Source organism: Neofelis nebulosa, chromosome 10, assembly GCF_028018385.1.
Source record: "Neofelis nebulosa isolate mNeoNeb1 chromosome 10, mNeoNeb1.pri, whole genome shotgun sequence".
Lineage (NCBI taxonomy): Eukaryota > Metazoa > Chordata > Mammalia > Carnivora > Felidae > Neofelis > Neofelis nebulosa.
Window position 1 is genome coordinate 104,826,132 of NC_080791.1, and position 27,940 is coordinate 104,854,071.

Genomic DNA, 27,940 nt, shown 5'->3' on the forward strand with positions numbered 1-27,940 from the left:
CCGGCCGTGCGGGGGTCCGCGCGGGGGCCCCTCGCGCTGCGCCCACAAGCCACGCTCTTGGCTCCAACCGCAGCGTTAGGGCCCCGCGAGGGGAAATGAGGGCCGCCGCTGAAGAAGCGGCGCCCACTGGGCAAGTGCCGCCCCCAAGACTCCCGGAGCTGCACGGCACCGAACTAAGGGCACCACCTGTGAGATCGAGCCCCTCTAGCCCTGTAATCAAGTGACCGCTGGGATCCATGGTCCGTGCGCACCACTCTGAGGGCAGGTGTTCCCAGTGCTGGCTCTTGTTCAGGTTTCAGTTCTGTGCCTATTTCTCTTATTTGCTCCCCCTCCCCCAATACAATCCTACAGGATTGTTTTTTGGTTTTGTTTTTGTTGTTTTTTGTTGGGGGGGGGGGGGCGGGTTGCTGCTGAGGAAACAGCCTTTGAAAGAATAAGTGATACCTAAATAAAAAATGTTGAAAAAAAAAATTAAAAAAAAAAAAAAAAAAGGGGCGCCTGGGTGGCGCAGTCGGTTAAGCGTCCGACTTCAGCCAGGTCACGATCTCGCGGTCCGTGAGTTCGAGCCCCGCGTCAGGCTCTGGGCTGATGGCTCGGAGCCTGGAGCCTGTTTCCGATTCTGTGTCTCCCTCTCTCTCTGCCCCTCCCCCGTTCATGCTCTGTCTCTCTCTGTCCCAAAAATAAATTAAAAATGTTGAAAAAAAAAATTTAAAAAAAAAAAGAAAGAATAAGTGATATGGGCAAGACCACGTAGTAACTGGTAAGGACAAAATTTGAACTTCAGTTTGACTCTTTCCACTATGCCTTTCTACATTTTCTCAGTTGCAAGCGCTCACCGGCCATGTCAGGGGCAACTCAAAGCCATAAGATTTCCTGGTTTGTGTAAAGGGAAGGGAAAGTTTGTAAGTGAGGAATCTGAAGACCCGTCTTAGACTTAAGGTATGGTTATAGATAAGAGGCTGGAGAAAAACAGAAGAGCCATCAGCCATTGGAGATTCTGGAGAGCAGATTCTCAAAGCCGTGTGAGAAAAGTTAGAAGACGAGGCCATTAGAAAAATAAAAAGACTTTCACTGCAAGAAACAGAAACTCTCTGTTACTAGTTTTAGCACAATGAAGATATATTTATCGTAATATAAGAATAGCTATGTTTACATAATGTAAGGGCAAGACGTCAACCAGTTTTCCAAAAGAAACTGGAAGGGGAAGATTGAAAGCCATCAGAAACTCAGGAAATTCTGTTCCTTGTCCGTCTCTTCATGTCTCTGGGTGTCCTTTCCATTCACCTCCCTCCCAAAACTCACCTTCTCTCCCACTTTGTCCATTACGGTGGGGCGTGACAAATCACATCTCCCAAGGTCTATCTTCTCATCGGGAGACCAGCCCAAACAACCCAGGAAAGAGTATACTTATACTATGGAACCAGTTCAAGTTAGATGCTCACCTTTGGCCCAATCAGCTAGGATCAAGGAAAAATCCTCATGGATGTTAAGTATGCAGTCTAGGGAGGACTGATAGGAGTTATATAGAAATCTCAAAGGTTATCCACAATTGAATGGTAGCTGTCTGTTATTTTTAATTGTCTTATCTATTGAACACCTCCCCTGCATTTTTGTAGATCCCTAACTTGTGAAGCTCACCTTTCCAAAGTAGAATAGATGACATTTTATTTTTCAGCTTCCCTTGCAGCCAACATAGGCACGTCGATAGATTCTGTGGGTACCCCTGCACCAGGTTCTCATTTGGAGAGAAATAGCATGGAGTGAGGGAACAAAGCTCAGCAAACAAAAGTCCAATCTCCCTGACATCATGAAGGTGGGGATATGGGTAATTTCTAGAGGGATCGATGGATCAGGGAAGCCACCGCACAACAATTTGCTACAGTCCAGTTTAAGGTTGGCAAATGAGTAAGACTATTTGAGAAATAATTATTGGATTTTTTTTTCAAGATTGCAATCATGATGGTTTGAGGAAAAACATTCTCTCAAGGGACTACAAAACAGTGAAAAATTAGCAACTCTAGGGGTAGATGTTCCTCTTAATTTTAACCCAAGAAAATAATTAAAATTAACTTGTCCTTAAATTTTCCTGCAGAAAAGAAACACATTTTATCCTCCCATTTCTCTATTGTATCTTAGTGAAAAATGCCAAGACGTCGTGTGTGGATAAGAGAAGAAACAAGATTGTTGGGGGTAAGAGCAAAATGCTTCTTGAACAACTAAATGACTGTAGTGTCGCAATTTCTAAATGCGAAACTGAGGAGACTTTAACCACCTCTATTGTGAACTTTCCAAACGGAAGAGGGTTAATGGTTACGTCATGCCTGCATTTTCCACATGCAAGCGGATCATCTAAACTGTACATCAGGCTAAAGCTACATACTTTAAATACTACATTTAAATAATTCCAAACCATTACAACTTAGTCACACTCCAAGAAAAATATACTCTGAGTTATGGGTAGAAAATCCCTTTTGGGCATCTAGAAATTATTTCATGTTAAACTAATGATAACACGGCCCCAAATGAGATGGTCAGATTGTAGAAATGTATTCAGGAGAAGCTGCCGACATAAAGCTTTGTGGACAGTGATCATAGTGGCGATGTGTTCTTGACTTCATCCCCAGGACATGCCACTGTTTTCCCAATCAGCTCCCAGCAAACGTAGCAGGCTATCCTTTCGCATGATCTCCCCATTTTGCTGGGTGATAGAGTCAGATTAGGAATCAAACCAACAGGATTAAAGCGTGGTCCAGGAATATTCCCAACATCTCAAGTGTATTATTGCCTTCACTTATTTAAGATCTACCTCATCTTCTGACAGAATTGGATGAGGACTCTACGTTAAAGCATGCAATGAACCCAAAATTTCCTCTCCTCTTTCCCAATAATATGATATTAAAGGTTTTTATTTCTGACCTTCTTGCCCACTTATCTGGGCAAGGATATTGAGAAGGAATAAAGTGTGTCTGAGAATAAATAGGACGGTTGCTGGCTACATTACTGTCCTTCTAATGAGATCTACCATTACCCAAGAGTTCAGGTCTCATTTCATTTAATAAAACATTCTAGCCTCCAGGTCCAGTTTCCAAGATGGAATAGACACACTTCTCCCAATTCCTATCACTAATTACAGCTAAAACTTTTGACAGATACAAGAAGACTCCTAGCAGTAACAAGGCCATACCCCCATGTCCTTGCCAACACAATACACACGGAGATTTGCTGAAACAGATTTAAACTGTACTAAAATACAGAAGCATAAAATTTACCATCAAACCCATCTTTAAATGTACAGTGCAGGGACGTTAAGTACATCCACACTGTTGGGCAACCATCACCACTGACGGTTTCTTCACAGAACTCTTTTCATCTTGCAAAATTAAAACTCTGTACCTATTAAACAATAATCCCCCCACTCCCTCTCCCTGCCCATGGCCCTTAGCAATAACAATTCTACTTTCTGTCTCTATGAATTTGACTGCTGTAATACCTCAGATACTTGGAATCATGTAGCACGTGTTCTTTTGTGATGAGATTCTTTCACTCCGGATAATGGGTCCCAGGTTCATCCGTGATGTAGTTGATCTGGAATCTCCTTTGTTTTCAAGGCTGAATAATACTCCGTTGTATGCATAACTACACTTTGTTTATCCATTCATCCGCCAATAGACACGTGGGTTGCTTCTAACTTTTGACTATTGTGAATAATGCAGTTAAGAACATAGGTGTAAAGTAGGTCTTCAAGTCCCTGCTCTCAACTCTTTTATATATATACCTAGGAATGGAAATGCTGGGTCATAGAGTAGTTCTATGTTTAACCTTTGAGAAACTGCCAAACTCTTTCCCTAGCAGCAGTAACATTTTACATCCCACCAACAGTACACAAAGGGTCCAATTTCTCCACATGGTCTTCAACATTTGTATTCTTTTTTGATGATAGCCATCCGAATAGGTATAAAGTGGTGTGGCATTGTAGTTTTGATTAACAATTCCCTAACGGTTAGTTAGGCTGTTGAGCACCTTTCCATGTGCTTATTGGCCATTTCCATATCTCTAGAGAAAGGTCAAGTCCTTTGCCCATTTCTTAGTTGGAGTGTCTATTTTTGCTACTGTTGTTGAGTGGTAGGAGTTATTTATATATTCTGGATATTTACTCCTTCCCAGATATATGATTCACAAATCTGTCTACCATTTTGTGAGTTGCCTTTTCACTCTGTTGATTGTGTTCTTTGGTGCACAGAAGTTTTAAATTTTGACATAATTCAATCTATCTATTTTTCCAAAAATTATTGCCAAATCCAGTGTCATGAAGCTTGTCTCCTATATTTTCTAAGTTTTTGTTGTGTCATCCCAGCCTATTGATAGTGATTTGGGGGGGATAAGAAACATGTTTTGGCCTAAGGCACATATTATACCAAGGTCTAGTTCCTCATTCTGATATTATGCTATAAATTGCATAAGATGTAACCACTGGGAGAATCCAGGTTCAGGGTGCACAGGACTTGTACTATTTTTGCAAATTACTGTGAATTTATAATCATTTAAAAATAAAAAGGGGTTTTTTTCTTATTATTGAAATTCAAGTTAGTTAACTTGTAGTGTAGTACTGATTTCAGGAGTAGAATTCAGTGATTCATCACTTAAATATAATGCTCAGTTCTCATCCCAAGTGCCCTCCTTAATGCCCATCACCCATTTAGCCCATCCCTCCACCCATCTCCCCACTAGCAACCCTCAGTTTGTTCTCTGTATTTAAGAGTCTCTTACGATCTGCCTCCCTCTCTATTTTTACCTTATTTTTTTCTTCCCTTCCCTTATGTTCACCTGTTGTGTTTCTTACACTTCACATATGAGTGAAATCACATGACACTTGTCTTTCTCTGACTGACTTATTTCACTTAGTATAATACACTCTAGTTCCATCCACATTGTTGCAAATGGCAAGATTTCATTCTTTTTGATCGATGAGTAGAATTCCATTGTATCTATATACCACATCTTCTTTATCCATTCGTCAGTTGATGGTCATTTGGGCTCTTTCCATAGTTGGGCTATTATTGATAGTGCTGCTATAAAATTGGGGCGCATGTGCCCCTTCAAACAGGCATATTTGTATCCTTTTGCATAAATACCTAGTAGTGCAATTGCCTGGTCATAGGGCAGTTCTAATTTTAATTTTTTGAGGAGCCTCCATAATGCAATCCCTATTAAAATAACACCATTTTTTCACAGAACTAGAACAAATGATTCTAACATGTGTATGGAACCAGAAAAGACCCCGAATAGCCAAAGCAATGTTGAAAAAAGAAAATCAAAGCTGGAGGCATCACAATTCCAGACTTTAAGTTGTATTACTAAGCTGTAGCCATCAAGACAGCATGGTACGGGTACAAAAACAGACACATAGATCAATGGAATAGAATAGAGAACCCAGAAATGGAGCCACAAATGTATGGCCAACTTATCTTTGACAAAGCAGGAAAGAATATCCAGTGGAAAAGAGACAGTCTTTTTAGCAAATGTTGTTGAGAAAACTGAACAGTGACATGCAGAAGAATGAAACAGGATGACTTTATTAACCATACACAAAAATAAATTCAAAATAGATGAAAGAAAACCATCAAAATCCTAAAGGAGAAAACAGGCAGCAACGTCTTTTACCTCGGCAGCAGCAACTTCTTAGTAGACATGTCTCTAGAGGCAAGGGAAACAAAAGCAAAAATGAGCTATTAGAACCTCATCAAGATAAAACTCTTCTGCACAGCGAAGGAAACAATCAACAAAACTAAAAGGCAACCAACGGAATGGGAGAAGACATTTGCAAAGGACATATCAGATAAAGGGCTAGTATCCAAAACCTATAGAAAATGTATCAAACTCAAGGCACAAAAATAAGAAGTTTTTAAAGATCCTACATCCTTCACTAAACTCAGACTTCAGACAAATTTATTGTATCCTATGAAACTCTACACCACTGCCATGTGGGAAAAGCCCTACCTACCCCAAAGACCCCTTGCTTCCTTCCCCTGCCACAACCTGTCAGAAGTGCCACATAATGCATGGTATTGTGTTGCATGGATGGCAAAGTATTCTCCAAATGAGAGAGATATCCCCACCAACTAGCCACTTTTTGGCTCTCCTTATAATCATATACCAGAACAGAAGCCTGTTGCAAATTTCAAGTTAGTTATCCTGTTTATGAGGATCTGTGAGGAAAAAAAGATGTCAGTGTCCCCAGGCATTGTAGAAACACGAGTAAAGCAAGAGGTACTAGGATCTGAACTCCGATATAACTCCTTCAGATTTTTCAGGCTTAACTCCTTCAGATTTTTCAGGCTTAACTCCTGTGTTTCAGTGGTAGGGAGGTGCAAGGAGGGGTGGTTGATTCAGCTGTGGCAGAAGGAGGCACACCTGAGAAACATCTATCTGAAAACCAATGGAAAGTCCCTACAGCGAGTTGTGGCTCCACACAGCAAGCTTAAAAATTTCCTCCTCCTTTGACTTGGAATCGATCGTAGCTGGTCTGGCTTTAGTGGGCAGAAATCCTCCTCAATCTCCACACCTGATAATGTTTCTTAGGAAGAGTTATAAGAAACCAGAAATCCCTTGGGGCACCTGGGGGCTCAGTAGGTTGAGCATCCGACTTCAGCTCAGGCCATGATCTCATGGTTCGTGAGTTCAAGCCCCACGTTGGGCTCTGTGCTGACAGCTCAGAGCCTGAAGCCTGCTTCAAATTCTGTGTCTCTCCTCTTAAAAACTGAGAACAAACTGAGGGTTGATGGGGGGTGGGAGGGAGGGGAGGGCGGGTGATGGGTATTGAGGAGGGCACCTTTTGGGATGAGCACTGGGTGTTGTATGGAAACCAATTTGGCAATAAACTTCATATATTGAAAAAAAACAAATTCTGTGTCTCCCTCTCTCTCTGCCCCTCGCTTGTACTCTCTCTATCTCTCTCTCTCTCTCTAAAATAAATAAGCATTAAAAAAAAAAAAAGAAACCAAAAATCCCAAGGTTTCACTATCTCTTTTTTTGACTCCTGTTTGTAAAGGACAGAGGACTCTACTATATGTCCAGATGGGCATGGGGGTGGTAAAAGAAAATCTCAATTTTAGGAGGATGAGAGAAGGACAAGTAAGGTCAGAAATGCCAGGTCTGGTAGCTGTATCTGCAGGTATAGATTGTTGGCCACATAGGCACTGATGAACATTGAGGGACATCAATTCTTTCAGGGCTCCAAGAATCATGCCATATGATCTCTTAGCTAACCAAGTACATAAACAAGCTCCTAGTACAATTTTATTGGGCATGTGAATAGTCATCGTATCTGAAAACTGCTCTGAAATAATAACAAAGCCTCCTCATTTAAATTAAATGTTGAGAATCCTAAAATTCTGTTAGGTAGTCGCCTTTTGCTCCATCTTGACATTTTCTTGATGTTTGTTCCTTTCAAAGATTGAACTAGAATAGTAGTAATTAATTAATGGCATTCTTTCCTCCCAGGCCGTACAAATAATGACCGGTCTGATTGTTCACTTCGTGGGACAGCTCTGGACGTATTTGTTTACCACACAAGTTATTGCATTTGGAAAAGCGTATCTTCCTCTTGTAGTAATAACAAGATACACATATTGGTCATCTGTGTGTGTAAGTGAATAATCTATTCCTTCATTGTTGTTCATTTATTCATCACATTTAGTGACTGTTTCCGGACCAAGCAGTGTGTCAGAGATAGAACACAAAAAAAATTCACAATCTCTATTCTCAATGAATGCATTCTCATATCTAGTTGAAAAGGAATCTATCAATAGGAAAAGAACCTAGATCCTTACCAGTAATATTCCTTCATAATAAGAGTATGTCTTTGTTAACAGGATACTTTTTACATGCTCTTTGGATAATGGGAACAATAGTAATAGTAAGGTGCATAAGGCACATTTTTGTAAAATAGAAAATGGTTGGTGACTATTTCACTACCCATAGGCCATTTATTTTGCCAGTGGGGCAAGCAATATGAGCGAGCACAATTGCTAAGGAAATAGTGGGACATACAGAATTTACATAGGGAAAGAAAATTGAAGTCTTTTTGTTCTGTTAATCTGAGAAGAATTTGATGGAATTGAAAAGAAATCTCTAAAGAAAAATTCACTATGTCTGCGAGTGTGGTGGATAATGCGACATTGTCCCCACAAAATCCTGAGTGAAAATCTTAATAATGATAATAATAACAATAATATTAAGAAGAAGGAGAGAAGGAGAAGAAATTTGAAATTTGGTCATTCAACCAGTACTTATAGAGTACCTACTATATGTCAGGTCCTGTTCTTGCTGCCTAAAATGCATCAGCAAACAAAACAGATCCCAGACTTTAGGGAGCTTTATTGTAGCAGGGGTAGTATGTTACAAGGGCTATGGAAGTAAAAAAGAAAAAGTAGAGTAGGGGGGAATGAAGGTTCTGGGGAAGTAGTGAAAGGATATAGGTTATTGTTTTAAATTGAATGGTCAAAGTAGTTCTCATTGAAAAAGTTACTATTAGTAATCTATTGTTATATAACAAACCATGACAAAACCGAGTGGCATACAAACAAAAGTACAGTTGACCCTTGAATGATGTGGAGGTTAGGGACACTGACCCCTGTACAGTTGAAAATCTGTGTATATTAATCAACATAGTACCAGAAGTTCTAGCCACAGCAATTATACAAGAGAAAGAAATAAAAGGCATCCATATCCATATGGGCAAATAAGTAGTTAAACTGTCACTATTTGCAGGTGACATGATACTATATATAGAAAATTTTAAAGACTCCACTAATAAGTCAATTCAGTATACTTGCAGGATACAATATTAATACCCAGAAATCAATAGCATTTCTATATACTAATAACAAAGCAGCAGAACGAGAAATTAAGAAAACAACACCATTTACAATTACACCAAAAAAAAATTTAGGAACAAACTTAACCAAAGAGGTGAAAGACCTGTACTCTGAAAACTATAAAACATTGATGAAAGAGGAGCACCTGGGTGGCTCAGTCGGTTAAGCGTCTAACTTCAGCTCAGGTCATGATCTCACAGTTCATGGGTTCAGGCCCTGTGTAGGTCCAGCTCAGAACTCAGAGCCTGGAGCCTGCTTCAGATTCTGTGTCTCCCTTTCTCTCTGCCCCTCCCCTGCTCCTTTCTCTCTCTCTCTCTCTCTCTCTCTCTCTCTCTCTGTCTTTCCAAAAACTAAGCATTAAAAAATTTTTTTAAAAATTGATGAAAGAAATTGAAGACAACACAAATCCGTGGAAAGATATACTGTGCTCATGGATTGGAAAAATTAATACTGTTAAAATGTCTACAGATTCAATGCAATCTACAGAATCAATTCAATTCCTATCAAAATACCAATTGCATTTTTTACAAAACTAAAAACAAATAATACTAAAATTCGCAGAAACCATAAAGACCCCAAATCTTGAAAAAGCAATCTTGAGAAAGAAAACAAAGCTGGATATATCACAATCCCAGATTTCAAGATATACTACAAAATACTATGGTACTGGCACAAAAATAGACACATAGATCAATGGAACAGAATAGAGAGCCCAGAAATAAACCCACACTTATATAGTCGATTAATCTTTGACAAAGGAGGCAAGAATATGCAATGGGGGAAAGACTGTTCAACAAATGGGGCTGCCAAAACTGGACAGCTACATGCAAAGAATGAAACTGGACCACCTTTTAACACCATACACAAAAACAAACTCAAAATGGATGAAAGACCTAAATGCGAGACCTGAAACCATAAAAATCCTAGAAGAGAGCACAGGCAGTAATTTCTCTGATATCAGCAGTAGCAACATTTTTCTAGATATAATTCCCAAGGCAAGGGAAACAAAAGCAAAGGTAAACTATTGAGACTACATCAAAATAAGAAACTTTTTCACAGCAAAGGAAACCATCAACAAAACTAAAAGACAACCTACTGAATGGGAGAAGACATTTGCAAATGATATATCCAATAGAGGTTACTATCCAAAATACGTAAAGAACTTACACAACTCAACAGCAAAAAAAAAAAAATCAATATTATTACAAAATGGGCAGAGAGAGAGGGGGAGACACAGAATCCAAAGCAGGCTCCAAGCTCTGAGCTGTCAGCAGAGCCCGATGCGGGGCTCGAACCCACGAAATGTGAGATCATGAGCTGAGCTCAAGTCAGATGTTTAACCAACTGAGCCACCCAGGTGCCCGATTCACCTATTTAAAGTGGCCCCCAAATATTCTCTTATATACCACCAGCCTGAGTCTGACAAATATAAATGTATGAATAGAGAAAATGGGAATTTTATAAATCAGTTATAGCCCATAAAATCAAGGGTTTTTTGTTTTTGTTTTCTTTGTTTGCCATACCACACCCCATTAGCTGGTCTCTATGTCCTAAGCCCTTCTTCAGGGGAATTGACATCTTTGAAACAGTTGATGATCTAACTATAAATCATTTGGAATTCACTGTTGCTCATATACTCCTTTGATGTTTTTAATGGATCATCAGCCAGAAATGGAGCTGCAAAAGTGAATGAACGTATGTGTTCAGGCTCTGCACTTTGGGATGAGCTCTGCAATATACAATAAATAACTACAGTAATTTTCTTTATGACCATGATTCTGTCTGACATTAAAAAAGAAAACATCCTGGTGATGGTCTTCTTTCTGATGACTTTGGTTTTGGTTTGTTTTGGTTTTCTGGGAGGCTTTTCCAGAATGAGAACCTCAAGTGGAGAAAGTCCAAGATGCTAAGGAAGAACAGAGTCTTCTTGGTCAAGTGCTTAGTACTTGGTAAAGCACTTGGTAAAGTGCTTATTTCACTGCAGGGTTTTTTGGGTTTTTTTTAAGAAAACAGGACCACCACAAGATTTATGGAAATACAGAAACTAGTATGAGAATCGGAGCCTTCACAAATGTGGGAGTTCCTGGAGATGAGAAGATGTGGAAAGGAGAGTTGGAGAATCGTAAGGAGAGTCTCTAACTGCTTCTGCCTGAGGCACCGGCAACAGTGGAAAGGTTGAAGTTGTAATTAAATCTAAGAAGCCATGGGTTCCTGGCCACCAGAGTGGGGTTGCCGACGGAAGGTTATGGAGAAGTCTGGAAACTGCCTGTGGAAGACAAAAATGAAAACATAACAGAGGAATAGGAGAAAAAAAAAAAATAAGGCCATGGCTGCCATGTCTGATCGCCATGATCTTGTGAGAGTGATACTTTCTCCTTCCCTTCTCTCTTCCAAATACTGCTCCAGATTTTCTTTTGGCCACTTGTAAGCAGAGACCATCAGAGGAAAGGAATTCTGGAAAATGTAGTTCTGAGCCTTAGGTGGCAGCTAGTAGGACCAAGTTGGGTATAAATAATTCAGCGAATTGCTATGTAACTATTACAACAACAACACAGTAAAACAGAAAGACATAAAATATGAATCCCCAATGAAAAAAGCAAAACTAATGATAGAGTCTATGTGACTCTATTGAGTCACATAGAAAGCAAAGTGCAAGGAATTCAAATTCAGAGCCTTCTGACCCCAAAATGCTACTTAGTATTGACATGTTAGTGGCCCCATTTTTCGGGGGAAAGAGCATCCCTTCCCTTTACCACTAATGGAATAGTTAATGTTTTAATGCTATGGGAAGTTTTCATGCATGCGTAAAGTTGTACCAATGAAATAAATAAATTTCTGGTACACCCTGTCATCTCTCTAACAAGTTTTAGGAAATGATAGAAGGTTTCAGCACAAGCTACTCATGGAAGACATTATATAATTCTTATATTTAAACATGTAAAATGAAACTTAAATAATTTCTGAATTATATTTTCCATTACTAAAATATTTTTAACATTGTAATAACAGTACTTCCATGTGAAATCACCAGTATATATCATTGTCTAGTAGTAAGTTCATTAATGGGATATATTTTCTCATAATTCACCTTATGGGATCACTAGATTATGATTGACAAAATCTAAGTAAAATTTGACACTCCTTTTGCCCTATGAAGTCAACTTGAGATCCACATAGTTCCATTTCCAATGCATGTGTTGTTTTACTGAACAGAGACTTCTTGCCTTCTCCATCTCTGTAATACAGAAAATTGAACTATTTTTGGAATTATTTTCTCAATGGTCCCACCAAAGAATTAAGATGATATTCCTCATGTTACAGCATTCCAGACTTCTTCTACTCTTTAAGTTTATATATAAAAATAATGAGTAGGTATATTAATAAATGTGATTTTTGTTTTCAGTTTCTCTTCTCAGGAGTCTTTGCAGTATTAACAGAGAGGATGCGTTCAACGTTCTTGGTAAGTCAGAATACTTGTAGCAACTATAGAGATAACAGTTTTATTTGCCAGAAGAAGGAGAGTCAGTAAGGAGGTAGCATTGTCTCTGAGTCACTTGAGAAGGAACAAAGCTGGAGACATCACACCTCCTGATATCAGACTATGCTACAAAACTATAGTAATAAAAACTGTATGGCACTGGCATAAAATAGCACAGACCAACGGAACAGAATCTAGAGCCTGGAATTAAATCCCTGCATTTATAGTCAACCAATATTTAACAAGGAACTCAAGAATACCCAATGGGGAAAGGATAGTCATTTCAACAAATGGTACTGGAAAACCAAATAAGCAATATGCAAAATGATAAAATTGGATCCTCATCTTACACTGCTGTTATTTATTTTAAAAACATACTTTAGGGGCACCTGGGTGGCTCAGTCGGTTAAACGGCCAACTTCGGCTCAGGTCATGATCTCGCAGTCCATGAGTTCGAGCCCCGCGTCGGGCTCTGTGCTGACAGCTCAGAGCCTGGAGCCTGTTTCGGATTCTGTGTCTCCCTCTCTCTGACCCTCCCCTGTTCATGCTCTGTGTCTCCCTGTCTCAAAAATAAATAAAATGTTAAAAAAAAATTTTTTTTAAGTTTAAAACAAAAACATACTTTACATATAGACAGGTTTAAGTAGAAGTTGGAATAACAATATTTGTTGTGAACACCAACCGAAAGAAAGCTGTATTAATATTATACAAAGTAGGCTTTAAAGCAAAAATTATCAGATTTTTATTAGAAAGGGACACTGAAGGGGCGCCTGGGTGGCGCAGTCGGTTAAGCGTCCGACTTCAGCCAGGTCACGATCTCGCGGTCTGTGAGTTCGAGCCCCGCGTCAGGCTCTGGGCTGATGGCTCAGAGCCTGGAGCCTGTTTCCGAGTCTGTGTCTCCCTCTCTCTCTGCCCCTCCCCCGTTCATGCTCTGTCTCTCTGTGTCCCAAAAATAAATAAAAAACGTTGAAAAAAAAAAAAAAAAAAAAAAGGAAAGGGACACTGAATAATAGTAAAAGGTTTAGTTCAACATAATGTATAATAATCCTAAATATTTACCTTAAAAAAATTTTTTTTAATCTTTATTTATTTTTGAGAGAGAGACAGAGTGTGAGCAGGGGAGGAGCAGAGAGAGAGGGAGACACAGAATCCAAAGCAGGCTCCAGGCCCTAGGCTGTCAGCACAGAGACTGATGCGGGGCTCGAACTCACAAACCATGAGATCATGAACTGAGCCGAAGTTGGATGCTCAACTGACTGGGCCACCCAGGTGCCCCATAAATATTTACCTATTAAAGTAACTTTAAAATAAGCAAAAAAATTTGACAAAATAAGAGAGAAAGAGAAATCTACAATCATATTAGGAGAAGCTATGCAACTTTCTACCAGAGAATAGAAAAAGAAGAAAAATACCTCCCAACCCATTATGAAGACAATATATCATTGATTCTAAAACTCTACCTGGATCTTATAAGAAAAGAAAATTACAGACTAAAATCCCTCATGACCATAGATGTAAAAATCCTAAAAATATATATTAGCAAATAAAATATAGAATATAGAAAAATACAAATAGAAAGGATAATATAGTGAAAAATGCAAATAGAAACGATCATACATCATAACTAATTCCAGAAATGCAAGGTTAGATTAACATTTGAAAATAAATCAATGTGATCTACCACATTAAAAACATAAAAGTCAAGTGATCAACTCAATGAATGAAAAAAAAAACAAAAGGTATCTGTCAAAAGAGAGAGGAAGAAATAATATCATGCTTAATAGTGAAAACTGAAAATTTTAACACTTCCCCTAATGCTTTATCTTTTAACAAGAGAAGCATATAAGCTATCATCACGTATCTTCAGTATTTTATTTAAGGTGTCCTATCCATTGCTATAAGGCAAAGAAAAAGGAAGTATATGATATTGGAAAGAAGAAAAAATATTTCTGGATGACAAATTTTAAGAAATAAATGAATTTTATATCTTCAATATGTAAAAACCAAATAAGTTACCTTTTTATATGCTTGCAGAAACCAGTGGATAAACAAATGTTAAAATACCATTTACATTAATATTAAAATTGTTAAGACTCGTAGAAACAAATATATCAACATATGTGCAAGATTTCTACTCTAAAAAAGACACAAGAAAACAATGTAATGGCATCTTTAAAGCACTGGGGGAAAAAACTGTCAACTAGAATTCCATACCTACTGAAAATATCCCCTTAGTATCAATGGTGAAATCAATTCATTTTCATATAAGCAAAAGCTGAGAAATCTTTCTATTATCAGATCTACAATACCAAAGGAAATTAACGTTCTTCAGGCTGAAGGGAAGTGGTGGCAGATGAAAACGTGGACACACAAGACGAAATAAAGAACACCAGAAATGATAAATATATAGTATGTTAGTGCACTATTGCTGCTGTAGCAAATTACCACAACCTTATTGACTTAAAACAACATAAATTTATTATCTTAGAGTTTTGGAGATCAAAAGTCTCAAAATCAGAATGTTGACAGAACTGTTTTCCTTCTGGAGGCTATTGGGAAGATTTTGTACCTTGCCTTTTTTTAGCTTCTAGAGGCTGCCACATTCCTCGGCTGGAACCACACCATTCTAATCTCTTATCCTCTGTCTCATAAACACATTGTCTTTTCTTTGTTATCCTCTTTCCTCCCTCTTACAAGGACCCTTGTTACTACATTAGGCCAAACCAGATATTTGAGGATAACCTTATCTCAAGATCTTTAACTTAATCACATCTATACATTCCCCTTTGCCTCATATTTACATAGTCACAGTTTCTGGGGATTATGACATCTATTATAGAGCTATTATTTAGCCTACCACATATAGGTAAAGATAAAATATTGTGTTTTTTATTTCTTAATATCTTTACTGACTACTAAAAACAAAAAATGTACGCCTAAATAGCCAAAAGCAATCTTGAGAAGAAGAACAGAGCTGGAGGCATCGTGGTCTCTAATTTCAAACTATATTACAAAGCTATAATAATCAAAACAGTATGATAATGGCATGAAAACAGACGCATAAATCAATGGAAGAGAACAGAAATCCCAGAAATAAACCCATGCATATATGGTCGCCTAATTTATGACAAAGGAGCCAAGAGTATAAAATGGGAAAGGGCAGTCTTTTCAATAAATGGTGTGAAGAAAACTAGACAGCAGGGCACCTGGGTGGCTCAATCAGTTGAGCATTGACTTTTGGTTTCAGCTCAGGTCATGATCCCACGGTTCATTAGTTTGAACCCCACATCGGGCTGTGTGCTGACAGTGCGGAGCCTGCTTTGGATTCTCTCTCTCTCCCTCTCTCTCTCTGCCCCTCCTGTGTGCTCTCTCTCTCTCTCACACACACACACAAAATAAATAAACTTTAAAAAAAATTTTAAAGAAAACTGGACAGCCACAATGCAAAGGAATGGAACTAGACCACTATCTCACACCATACAAAAAAATTAATTCAAATGGATTAAAGACTTGAATGCAAGACCTGAAGACAAAATTCCTAGAAGAAAACATAGGCCATAAGCTCCTTGACATTGGTCTTGACAATGATTTTTTTTTTTGGACTTGACACCAAAGACAAAGGCAACAAAAGCAAAAATAAGCAAATGGGACTACATCACATTAGGAACTTCTGCACAGCAAAGGAAACCGTCAACAAAGTGAAAAGCCAACCTACTGAATGGGAGAAAATAGTTACAAATCATATATCAGATAAGGAGTTAATATCCAAAATATATAAAGATCAAGCACAAGGCAATAGCAAAAAAGCCAAACCAGTTTAAAGTTGGGCAGAGAATTGAAATAGACATTTTTAAAACAGTTTTTATTTAAATTCCAGTTAGTTAACATATAGTGTAATATTAGTTTCCAGTGTACAACATAGTGATTCGATGCTTCCATAACACCCAGTGTTCATCACAGCAAGCATACTCCTTAATCCTCATCACCTATTTTACCCATTCCCCCTACCCACCTCCCCTCTGGTGACCATCAGTTTGTTCTCTATAGTTAGGAGTCTGTTTCTTGGTTTGCCTCTGTCTTTTTTTTCCCCTTTGCTCATTTGTTTTGTTTCTTAAGTTCCGCATATGAGTGAAATCATATGGTATTTGTCTTTTACTGATTACTTCTTTCACTTAGCATAATACTCTCTAGCTCCATCCACACCCTTGCAAATGGCAAGATTTCACTCCTTTTTATGGCTGAGTAGTATTCCATTGCATATATATACCACATCTTCTTTGGACACTTGGGCTATTTCCATAATTTGGCTATTATAGATAATGCTGGTATAAACATCAGGGGTACATGTATCCCTTTGTGTTAGTATTTTTGTATCCTTTGGGTAAATACCTAGTAGTAACAATTGCTGGATCATAGAGTAGTTCTATTTTTAACGTTTTAAGGAAACTCCATACTGTTTTTCAGAGTGGCTGTACCAGTTTGCATTCTCACCAACAGTGCGAAAGGGTTCTGCTTTCCCCACATTCTCACTAGCACCTGTTGTTTTCAACGAAAACATACAGAAGGCCAACAGGTACACAAAAAGATGCTCAACATCACTAAACACCAGGGGAGTGCCTATCAAAACCATAATATCACACCTGTTAGAATGGCTACAATAAAAAAAAAAAAAGGAAATAAGTTTTGGAGAGGATGTGGAGAAAAGAGAACCCTCGTGCACTGTTGGTGGGAATGAACTGGTGCAGTCACTATGGAAAACAATATGACGGATTCTGAAAAAGTTAAGACTAGAACTACCATGTGATCCACCAATTCCATTTCCAGGGATTTATCTGAAGAAAACAAAAATACTAACTTGAAAAGATATATGCATCCCTATGTTCATTGCAGCATTATTTACAATAGCCAAGATATAAGAACAACACACACACACATGCACAATGGAATATGACTCACTCATAAAAAAGTATGAATTTTTGCCATTTCCAACAACATGGACGGACTTTGAGGGCATTATGCTAAATGAACTAAGTCATGTGGAGAAAGACAAATACAGTGCAATCTCAGCCTAGAAAAATCTAAATTTACATATGTATATGAATATTCTACAAAAAGTCTAAAATTTCTAAAAATCTAAAAAAAAAAAAAAACTTTATACAACTAGAGAACAGATTGGTGGTTGCCAGAAGTGGAGGGTGGGGGTGGGCAAAATGAGTGAAGGGAGTCAAAATGCGTCTACTTCCAATTATAAAATAAATAAGCATAGGGATGTAATACACAACATGGCAACTGATATAGTTAATAATACTGCATTGCATATTAGAAAGCTGCTAAAAGAATAAATCTTTTTTTAACTTTTTATTTATTTATTTTTGAGAGAAAGAAAGAGAGAGAGAGAGGAGAGAGAGAGCACGCACAAGCAGGAGAGGGACAGAGAGAGGGGGACAGATGATCTGAAGCAGGCTCTGTGCGCACAGCAAAGAGCCCAATGTGGGGCTTGAACTCATGAACCATGAGATCATGACCTGAGCCAAAGTCCGATGCTTAACCGACTGCACCACCCAGGTGCCCCAAAGAATAAATCTTAAAAGTTCTCATCACTAGGATGAAAATTTTTTTAACTATGTATGATGATGGATGTTAACTAGACTTATTGTGGTGATCATTTTGTAATATATACAATATCAAATCATTATGTTGTACACCTGAAAGCAATATAATCATGCATGTCAATTATATACCTCACTTTAAAAATTAACATTATATTTTCAATTTTATAACATGTGTGAGTAAAATATTTTACAAAAGTAACACAAAAGTAAATAGAATTAAAATACCATAAATGTGTTATGTTTTACAAGGAGTGGGACAATATTAATTCTGAGTAGAATGTGATATATTAAGGATACATATAGTAGAACCTAGACTATACAATAATACAAAACTATGCAGTTAAAAAGCCCATTAAGGAGGGGCGCCTGGGTGGCTCAGTTGGTTGAATGTCGGACTTCGGCTCAGATCATGATCACAACTCATGGGTTGGCGGCCTGCATCAGGCTCTGTGCTACAGCTCAGAGCCTGGAGCCTGCTTTGGATTCCGTGTGTCTCCCTCTCTCTGCCCCTCCCCCACTCCGGCTTCCCCCCTCTCAAAAATAAATAAAGATTAAAAAAATTAATAAAAATAAATAAATTTCCCATTAAGGAAACAAAAGCTTAAAAAATATTTTAACCCAGGGGTGCCTGGGTGGCTCAGTCGGTTAAACATCTGACTCGATTTCGGCTCAGGTCATGGTCTTATGGTTTCGTAAGCTCGAGCCCTGCATTGGGCTCTGCGCTCATGGCATGGAGCCTGCTTGGGATTCACTCTCTCCCTCTCTCTGTCCCCACCCCACTCACACTATCTCTGTCTCTCTCAAATGAGTAAAATAAAAACCTTAAAAACAATATTTTAACTCAAAGCAGAGAAAGAAAAACAACAACAAAAAATAGAACAACCCAAATATATCAATAATCATATCACATGTAAATAGACAAACATTCCAGTTAAAAGTCCAATACCCTCAGACTAGCCAAACAAGTAATGCCCACTAGAAGTAATAGAATATCAAAAAATATACATGAAAAGATGGACATGCATAAGTTTAAGATAAATGAAGCAAAAACTAAAGAAATAGAAGGAGAAATAGAAAAATCCACAATCATAATAGATTTTGACATGTCTCTCTAAGTAATTGATAGAACAGGTGAACAAAAACCAGGAGTAGAAAATTGAAACATTTGACTTAGTTAATCTTTGTAAAACACTACACAGAGAAAGACTCTAGAATACATACTCTTTTAAACTGCACATAGAATGTTCACCAAGATACAGCATACATTGAAACAAAATAATAACAAATTTCACAAGATTGCATGAAATATTATAGAATAGGTTTATTATTCTTACTATAGGCAACCTACTGATGGAACAGAAATAACTTGAAATAGAATTAAATTAAAATGAAAGCAAATTAAATTAAAAACTAATCATTGTATATCCAAGAAATAATCCAAATATTTGGAAATTACACAATACAGTTAAGAAATAACACATGAATAAAAAAATCACAAAAAAAACTAGAAAATATTTTGAGCTGAATGACAGAAACACTACATATCAATATTTTTGTGAAAAAACAATGCTTGAAGGAAATTTACAGCTTTTAAAAGTGTATAGTAGAAGAAATGAAGTGTTTAAAGTCCAATTATCTAAACTTCCAACTTAAAAACTAGAAAAGAAAGAGAATATTTAATACAAAGTAAGTGGAGGGCATGAAGCAATAAAGATAAGAGCAGGTGCCAATAAAATAGAAAATAGATAAACAAGAAACTAGCAAAGCTGAAAATTTGTTCTTTGAAAAGATTAATAAAATTGATAAACCTCTGGTAAGATTGGTCAAGAAACAATAAGATAAAACATAAATTACTATATCAAGAATTAAAGATGAAATATCAGTACAGATACTAGAGACAGTAAAGAAATAACATGGAAATGCTATAAATGACATTACACTAATAAACTGTGAAAAACACAACTTACCAAAAGGACGAGACAAAAATTAAATATCCCTGTATTTGTTAAAGGAATTGCATTAATCATTAAAGATCTTTCCATGAAGAAAATTCTAGGCACACATGTTAAGTAATAAATCTATCAAAGATTTAATGAACAAATGATATCACATGGTACACAAAATATTTCAGAACAAATGATATCACATGGTACACAAAATATTTCAGAAAACAAAGGAGAAGGAACATTTTCCAACAGAATTTTTGAAATCCAACATAATCCTGACACCAAAAATTAGCAAGGACCTTAAAAGAAAAATGAATGCTGATGTCAAAACACCTAAAATATCATAAATCATATTCAGTGATATATTTTTAAAATCATAATGCAGTAGAATTTATTCCAGGAGTGCAAGCTTGGTTCAATGTTTGAAAAATAATCAGTGTGATTCAATATACTAAGGTAATTAAAGAAATGAAGAAAAAGCATTTGAAATTTTTTTTTTACAAGGATCTTATCAAAATAGTAGAAGTGAATGTCCTCAACCCACTAAAGGGCACCTACAAAAAAATCTATAGCTAATATTATACTTAACGGTAAAAACCTGTTTTTCCCTTGGATCCGAATGTTGCAAGTAATTACTGTTTCACCAAATTTATTTAATATTGTACAGGAGTTCTTGTCTAGTGCAGTTAAGTCAGGAAGAAGGAATAAAAAACATCAAGTTAAAAAGTTAATGGTAATACCTGCTTTATTCATAGACATTCCTATACATTCTAAGAAGCCTACAAAAAAATATTCAACTAATTAGAATCTATCAACATTGAGGAATAAAAATTCACATTAAGAAGTCCACTGTATTTCTGTGTATTGGAGATGAAATTTGTAAAAACACCTTTACAATTGCACTCAAAAATAAAACCCTTAGAAATTATTTTCCCTAGGGGCACCTGAGTGGCTCAATCGGTTAAGCATCCAACTCTTGATTTCGGTTCATGATCTCATGGTTCATGGGTGTGAGTCCCATATCGGGCTCTGAGCCGACAGCATGGAGCTGGGATCCTCTCTCTCTGTCCCTTCCCCACACACATCCCCCCCCCCCAAAATAAATAAACTTAAAAAACAAGAATTTATCCCTAAGTGTCAATGAAATATTTCCAAAACCTTTGCATCGACCACTACAAAACATCACAGAGAGAAACTGAACAGTATCTAAATAAATGGGTATGTTCATGGATGGAAAAGCAAACACTTTTAAGATGTCAGTTTTCCTTCAAATGATTTTATAGATCCAATACAATCCCAATCAAAGTCCTAAAAGGATTTTTTCTCATTGTTGGTAAGTTGATTTCAAAATCTATGTGGAAATAATCAAAAAGAAAGAAAGTGTAAAACTAATAATACTTGATTTTAAGAGTTAATGAACATTTTATTTTAATGTAATTATCTCTAAGGGGAATTTATTCCAAAAGAATAAATTAAGATCAGTGTACAACAGTGAACAGCATATAGATAAACATACGATTTGGGGCTCCTGGGTGGCTCAGGCAGTTAAGCATCCGACTTCAGCTCAGGTCATGATCTCGCAGTCCGTGAGTTCGAGCCCCACGTCGGGCTCTGTGCTGACAGCTCAGAGCCTGGAGCCTGTTTCAGATTCTGTGTCTCCCTCTCTCTCTGCCCCTCCCCCATTCGTGCTCTGTCTCTCTCTGTCTCGAAAATAAATAAACGTTAAAAAAAAAAAGATAGAATTCTACTGATGCAAATGAGAACAAGGAAATAAGTATAAGACAAGGATATCCTCCAAAAGTATCATAGGGCTTATCACTCCTCTGACCTCATCTATGGACAAAGTGTGATTATGCAGCAACATTTACATATGCATTGTCCTGAGTACATAGCCTAACAAGATGTGGCCTGAAAACAATGGCACTTTGAGGGATGTAATTAATTCCCCACTATCTTCAAGATAAAATCCTATCTATCTAGATGACACCTATCTCTCCAGCAAAATTCCCCGACTCCCCTTCTAGCACTGTTAAATGAACCATGGCGAACTCCTGGAATATTAGCTCTCTGGTCATCTGACCCTGTGTGGCACTGAAAATTTGGCTCTATTGTTAACATTTTTTGAATCTTATTCACATTTGATAGACACTTGTACATCTTCCTCACCAGTCTTCCTTGAGAGCAGGACCACTCCTTTTCTGCCTCTTTATCTAACAACACAGAGGACAGTTTGCATGATACAGAATTGGCATTCAACAATTAGTTGTCAGAGAAGGAATAAATATATGCACGCTACATCAAAAGTTTTATTTTCGCCCAAATTGTTCAGTTATTGGGACAAATCTGCAGTTCTGACAGTCCTTTTGATGGCCTTTACTATTCTGGAAAGATCAGGATTTGTATAAATCTTCTACTTGAATGTACCTGGCAGTGATGTATATGGATAACTTCCGGTGACTGGTGACTCTCTTCTTTCTATTCCAGATGTCCTATACTATAGCAGTGAACATCGTAAGTGCCTGCGCTGCCGTGATTGGTCTGCTTATACTATCATTTGAGTTTATAATATACAGTTTGACTACACAAGCTCCTGTTTGGCCCGAGGTAAATACCAGGTTTCTACGAGAATTTCGTCACAGATTTAGAGTTACATTTAAATTCTTTGGTGCGCGATCGAAGTAGTTAAGTATTAGGCAGGATATGGCAGTGACCTTTATCATTAATGTACTCTGATGTGTGCCTTCGGCTACAAATGTGGTTCAAACTACAGGTTACCTTTCTAAACCTAGGATCACCCCAAACCTCAAGTAAGCAAATGGACTGTATTCTAAATATTAATAGATGTGTTTTGAGTGGTTTGGCATTATATTCAATTCTGGTATTGAATTAGTATTGTGTTCAAAACTGGTATTATATACCAATTCTGGTATACAATAGGCCCACCTAGTATTTTTATAATGGGCAGCTCAGTTCTTCCTAGGTACCTCATCTCAAGCCAGTTTTCCCAGACCTTAAATGATCAAGAGTATTATAGCAAGATTTGATCTTCAAAGAAGGAAATAACATCCTTATGTACTTGTGACACCCAGGGACCCAGGGATTTATGCTCGCCAGGGATGTGATCTTCAGACAGAATAAAGTCGAGTACTATAAATGGATGTGATTTGGAATGTTATGTGTAATCAGTTCTGTATACACACGACTATATGGATCTTTCTGAACTTCCTGCTTCGTATCTGTCAATCTTCCTGTCAGCAGGTCTGAGTCTGTTTTAAGTGTGTCCATGTTTGTGTTTCACTATGTGTGTATAGCTGTGTTTCTATCCACGTGGGACTGTGGACATTTGTGCATTTAACCATATATGTTTGTTCATGTGGGGGGGGGGGGCGGGGAGAAGAAGCTGTGATGGCAAGGAGATAGGAATCAGTGCTAAGCAAGTTGGGTGGGAGTTAAAACCATAAGTTCTAAAACCTTGTCTGTGGATTCCTGTCTTTCTGTTCTATCCTATCTGCCCAGAGCTTGACAGAGGTCAAAAGAGATGGGCTTTTGACCAAGACCTAGGAACCAGCTTTTCTGATTTGAGCCTACCAGATGTTGCCTGTTTCTAAAGTTTTAGCCTAATACAGCAAGCTCTCTTTACTTCAAAATCCCAAACTCTTAGTTAATTAGCTAGTTCCAAAGCACATACGTTGGTTTGCATTTTGCTGAATTTTTCTTATTTCTACATAGCTTTGAAAGTGATTTTACAGCAAGTGGGATTGTAAACTTCCTCAGGGAATGATTTATGTCTCTGACTCAATTACAGCAATAAGCTAAGAAATGTTGGGGCGTCTGGGTGGCCCAATCAGTTAAGCGACTGACTCTTGATTTGGGCTCAGGTCATGATCTCATGGTTTGTAGGTTTGAGCCCTGTGTCAATGCAAAGCCTGCTTGGGATTCTCTGTCTCCCTCTCTCTCTGCCTCTACCCTACTCATGCTCTCTCTCGAAAATAAATAAACATTAACAAAAAAAGAAAAGAAATGTTAATCTACTTACTCATGGTCAGAGCTCTTTACTTGCAGAACATTCATTCTAATAAAAAATGGTCTAAATTCCAAGTTATTTCACTACACAAAATTGAGCCCTAACAGAAATCAGTTAAATGACACATCAGAGAAACATCTTCTGGCTGCAGGGAATGCTAATATTTTATGACACATACCCTGAAGGATACCTTAAAGTAAAACCTTGAATAAACATAAGCCTCCAGATATTGCTTCAGATTATATTTACACAATAGGAATGTCTCGTTTTACTGGGTTGGAGTGCAATTATAATCTTGATTCTTTCATTTTTCCAATTTATCTCTCGAACCACCAATGCTTATATAAGCAAGAAACCCAAGGTCTTCTTCCCCGTTGACGATCTCAAATTATTCAAGAACATTGACAGCCAAAGATTCAATATGGACCCCAAACCTCTCATTGAGTAGTAGTAGACTACCTCAGTAATCTACCAACATGCCCATAATTTCACATGTCATGGATTCAGTTGCTATCAAATGGTGTCAGTATTGAAAACTGGTCTCAATAGCCCATGGTGGCCTTGTCACAAAGTGCTTTGGGCCCTTCCGGCCTGCCACTATCCAAGTGTCCTACAAGGATATGGGTCTACTGGGGTTTATAGTCAGAGGCACAATCCCAGGAGGAAACCACCTACCCACAGGACACAAAAGCCCTTCTGTTGAGTCTAGTCATAAACCCAAACCTTTTTTTTCCCTCCACTGTAAGTTCGTCTTTAGGGCCCTTTCCTAAAACAGGCCTAATTCTAAACGTCTCTCCATTAAATAAGTTCTGTAACACCGAACTTCAGGAGTGTTCCGAGTCCATCTTCTCTAGAGGTCCGCTGGCTTCAGTGAAAATTTGCTGACCTTACCCAAAACCACACACAGGAAAACGTAATCGATGATTCTCTTTATCCATTTGGCAGAAAACTGTCAGCTTATGCTCATCCTCAATAATTATGAGTTATCACTATGATCAAGAAAATATATATAAATAACCACAGTTTGGGGGGCTGAGGATATATTGAGTGGTTATTCTCTTAGTTTTTTATCTTCTTGCAATTAATTGTACAATGCTTTGATTATTTTTAAAGTGTTAACGTATAAATATCTGTAAGGAATGTGCATTTTATTTTTGGAAACAGAGAAGTGGTAAAATCCTTTCAGAATATCTGTTTTTATTCACCATCTTGGAGTTGTTTACAGCGTGCACAGTGGCCCATTGGATATACAAAGCTAAACATCTCAGATAATAAAGATGTGGTAAGTATCTCCTTTCTCCCTTGGTGAATTAGAAGATACTGGCTTCCATTATGAACCTGTTTGAAGAACTGAACTAAAGTTTTAATAAGATTTTAGTGTCGTCTCTAAGATGTGTTAAAGGTAGCTGAAAACACACTGTACTAATGTGCACTGAACAGGTTTCTACACAACTGAGGGACAATAATTTGCCCTAGACAAAGATGTTTTGTATGACATAATTTTTTTATGTTCACACCTCGTGAGAGAACAAGATAGAAGATAGATGATTTTCTGGCTTGAGTCTGCTTAAGTCAATAGATATTTCACTAGAAACAAACAAAAAGAACTTTTTGGAGGTTATAAGCAGGTCCAGGGATATGGGAATGCTGAAGTCTTATATCTTTAGTTTTCAAAGTTTGAGAAAACGTGTTGAATAGCAAAGTGTAGACTCTTTGGAGTTTTCAGAAACCACGATTTTACAGTAACTGAGAAGTTGGAAAAGATGGTAAAATCCATTTTCCTACTTCCTCCACATCTACTACTTCATGTCTAAAGACAAGCTTTATCTCCAACTGACCTCAACATCACAGAATCAGACAACTTTGGTAAAAGATACATCTGCCCTTTCCTCCCCAGTTCCCCTATCAGAGGCCCAGGTTTAAGGATCACTGAATCATAAGAACAACTCAGAAGGAATGCAACGTTAATGTGGAGGAAAGAGTGGTTTATCTATGTATTCTAGACCAGATACATATGGAGACTTAGGAAATGATCATTAAGAATCAGAATGCCTAGGGGCACCTGGGTGGCTCAGTCAGTTAAGCGACCGATTTCGGCTCAGGTCATGATCTTGCGGTTCATGAGTTCAAGCCCCACATCAGGCTCTATGCTGGCAGCTCAGAGCCTGGAGCCTGCTTCATATTCTGTCTGTCTGTCTGTCTGTCTCTCTCTCTCTCTCTCTGTCCCTACCCTGCTCATGCTCTGCCTCTCTCAAAAATAAATAAACACTAAAAAAAAAAAAAAAAAAAAAAAGAATCAGAATGCCTAGAACCCCAGGGGTCTTGGAGCAGAAGTAGGAAAAAAGATTTGAGAGAAAAGGGGAAGGGAGATACTTACAGATCTTGTTTTCAAATATTTCTGGCTCTAAGCCTTCATATGTACTTGGATGAAGCCATTGATACCCAGATAATATTTTCTTCCACCTCAAGCATCTGCTAAGTAAGGATAGGCATTGAAACATTCATACTAAAGTACAAATCACTGAGATCAAATCAACCATTGCTCTGATAGGAGAATGGAAATGCAAATTGCCAAATAATGTGAAAAAAATGAAGGAGCCCAAGGAAACCTTTCATCTAAGCTATGAGATGAGGTAAGAATGATATGGGTAAATCTCAGCTTTGAAAGCTATACCCAAGACTATTAGGTTTCATTCCTATCAGAAGTGTCATGTGTGGAATGTATGATTATGGAAATTATGGAACACCAGAATATGGGAAAACGTCCTCAAATGATATGTTTCTTAGGATCTCAGAAACTAGCAATGGAGAGGGGAACTTTATAGAAAATGTATTAAAAGGCAATCAGTGTTCCAGATATCAGGCTTTCAACACCCTTGTAATTTCTATGGAAAGACATCTCGTGTATTTTCAAAAGGAAATGCCTTTTGCAGTAGAAATGGAGATGTAGCCTCTGAGTATCAAGAGAAAGTGGAAAATCCAAAGGGAAAATTTTTTCTGACAATCCCATCTCTATTCCAAATAGTTTTATCAGATTAATTCAAAATAGAGGTTATTTAAGAAAAGCAATTCTGCAGATTAAGATGGCAACCCAAACAAGGCATATTTATGAAATGGTAAATAAATTAATTAGCATGGAGTATAGTCTTTGTGGAGGTGAGTGGTGGGAAATGGGATTCAAGAAAGTAGATTGGATCTAAACTATTACAGAAATGAATGTTGTGCTATAATATCAAACTCTCATGCTGTAAGTGTTGGCTGCCATAAATTTTAATACTGGGAGATGGAGAAAAAGAGGACACGTATATTTAGATCACACGCACCAAACACACACACACACACGTCAACTTCATAATTCCCTATGAATAAATTGAAAGAGAAAAATCATGAATTGAACCTATGAGAATGTATATAGCTCTCGACCCAATTAGAATTTAAACTGATAGGTATTCAACGCTATACTAAATAATGCAATTTAGTTTGAGTAGAAAACTATATGTTCTTACGTGATCAATATTTTTAAGGGATGTATCTATTCCTATAACATCATTTTTGGCTGTCAACCTAAGGAAACAAAAAGGAAGGAAGGGAGAAAGAAAATAAAGAGAAGGAAAAAAGGGAAAAAGGCAGCAAAGGAGGAAGAAGGAGGAAGGAAAAGTTTTTAAAAGCACCAAAAGCCCATGGTTTAATTTTTAAATCTCAAGGATGAGAACTTTCCAGTTAGCATTCTTTCCAAAATTCTACCCCAAATCCTGCAGTTATTTATTTGGGAGTGTATTAATGGTTCAGTTTACTAACATCCAACTTACCTCAGGTACACAGCAGAAGGGGATCCTTTTCCTACATATTAAAGAACCGTAATGACCTGAGTCAATGGAGGAAAGCATAGTGGTGAATGAAGAACTTCATTTTGTTCAAGAGGCTTCTTGGAAAATGCATTTTAATGGAGTCCATCGTAGTATTTCCTTTCCCCCATTTCATTAATAAAATTTTTAATTGATAAA

General features: G+C 37.6%; 1 protein-coding gene across 14 annotated transcripts; it reads left to right on the plus strand.

The window, feature by feature from the left end:
• The first annotated feature begins 51 nt into the window (after positions 1-51).
• LOC131487946 (membrane-spanning 4-domains subfamily A member 14-like) lies at positions 52-27,940 on the plus strand. Of its 14 annotated transcripts, none has more exons than XR_009250024.1 (9): positions 722-760; positions 1,688-1,813; positions 2,137-2,190; positions 7,501-7,644; positions 12,280-12,336; positions 22,397-22,516; positions 25,101-25,218; positions 26,488-26,569; positions 27,751-27,940. XR_009250024.1 is itself a non-coding variant. In XM_058689163.1 (8 exons), the coding sequence occupies exons 3-8, from the start codon at positions 2,143-2,145 to the stop codon at positions 27,823-27,825; spliced, it is 501 nt and encodes a 166-aa protein (XP_058545146.1). In that variant the 5' UTR covers positions 52-427; positions 722-760; positions 2,137-2,142; the 3' UTR covers positions 27,826-27,940. The 14 variants fall into 14 exon arrangements, 7 of the variants coding, with proteins under 7 accessions (XP_058545146.1, XP_058545152.1, XP_058545151.1 ...); XR_009250027.1 differs by having other exon boundaries at positions 25,152-25,218; XR_009250028.1 differs by having other exon boundaries at positions 25,162-25,218.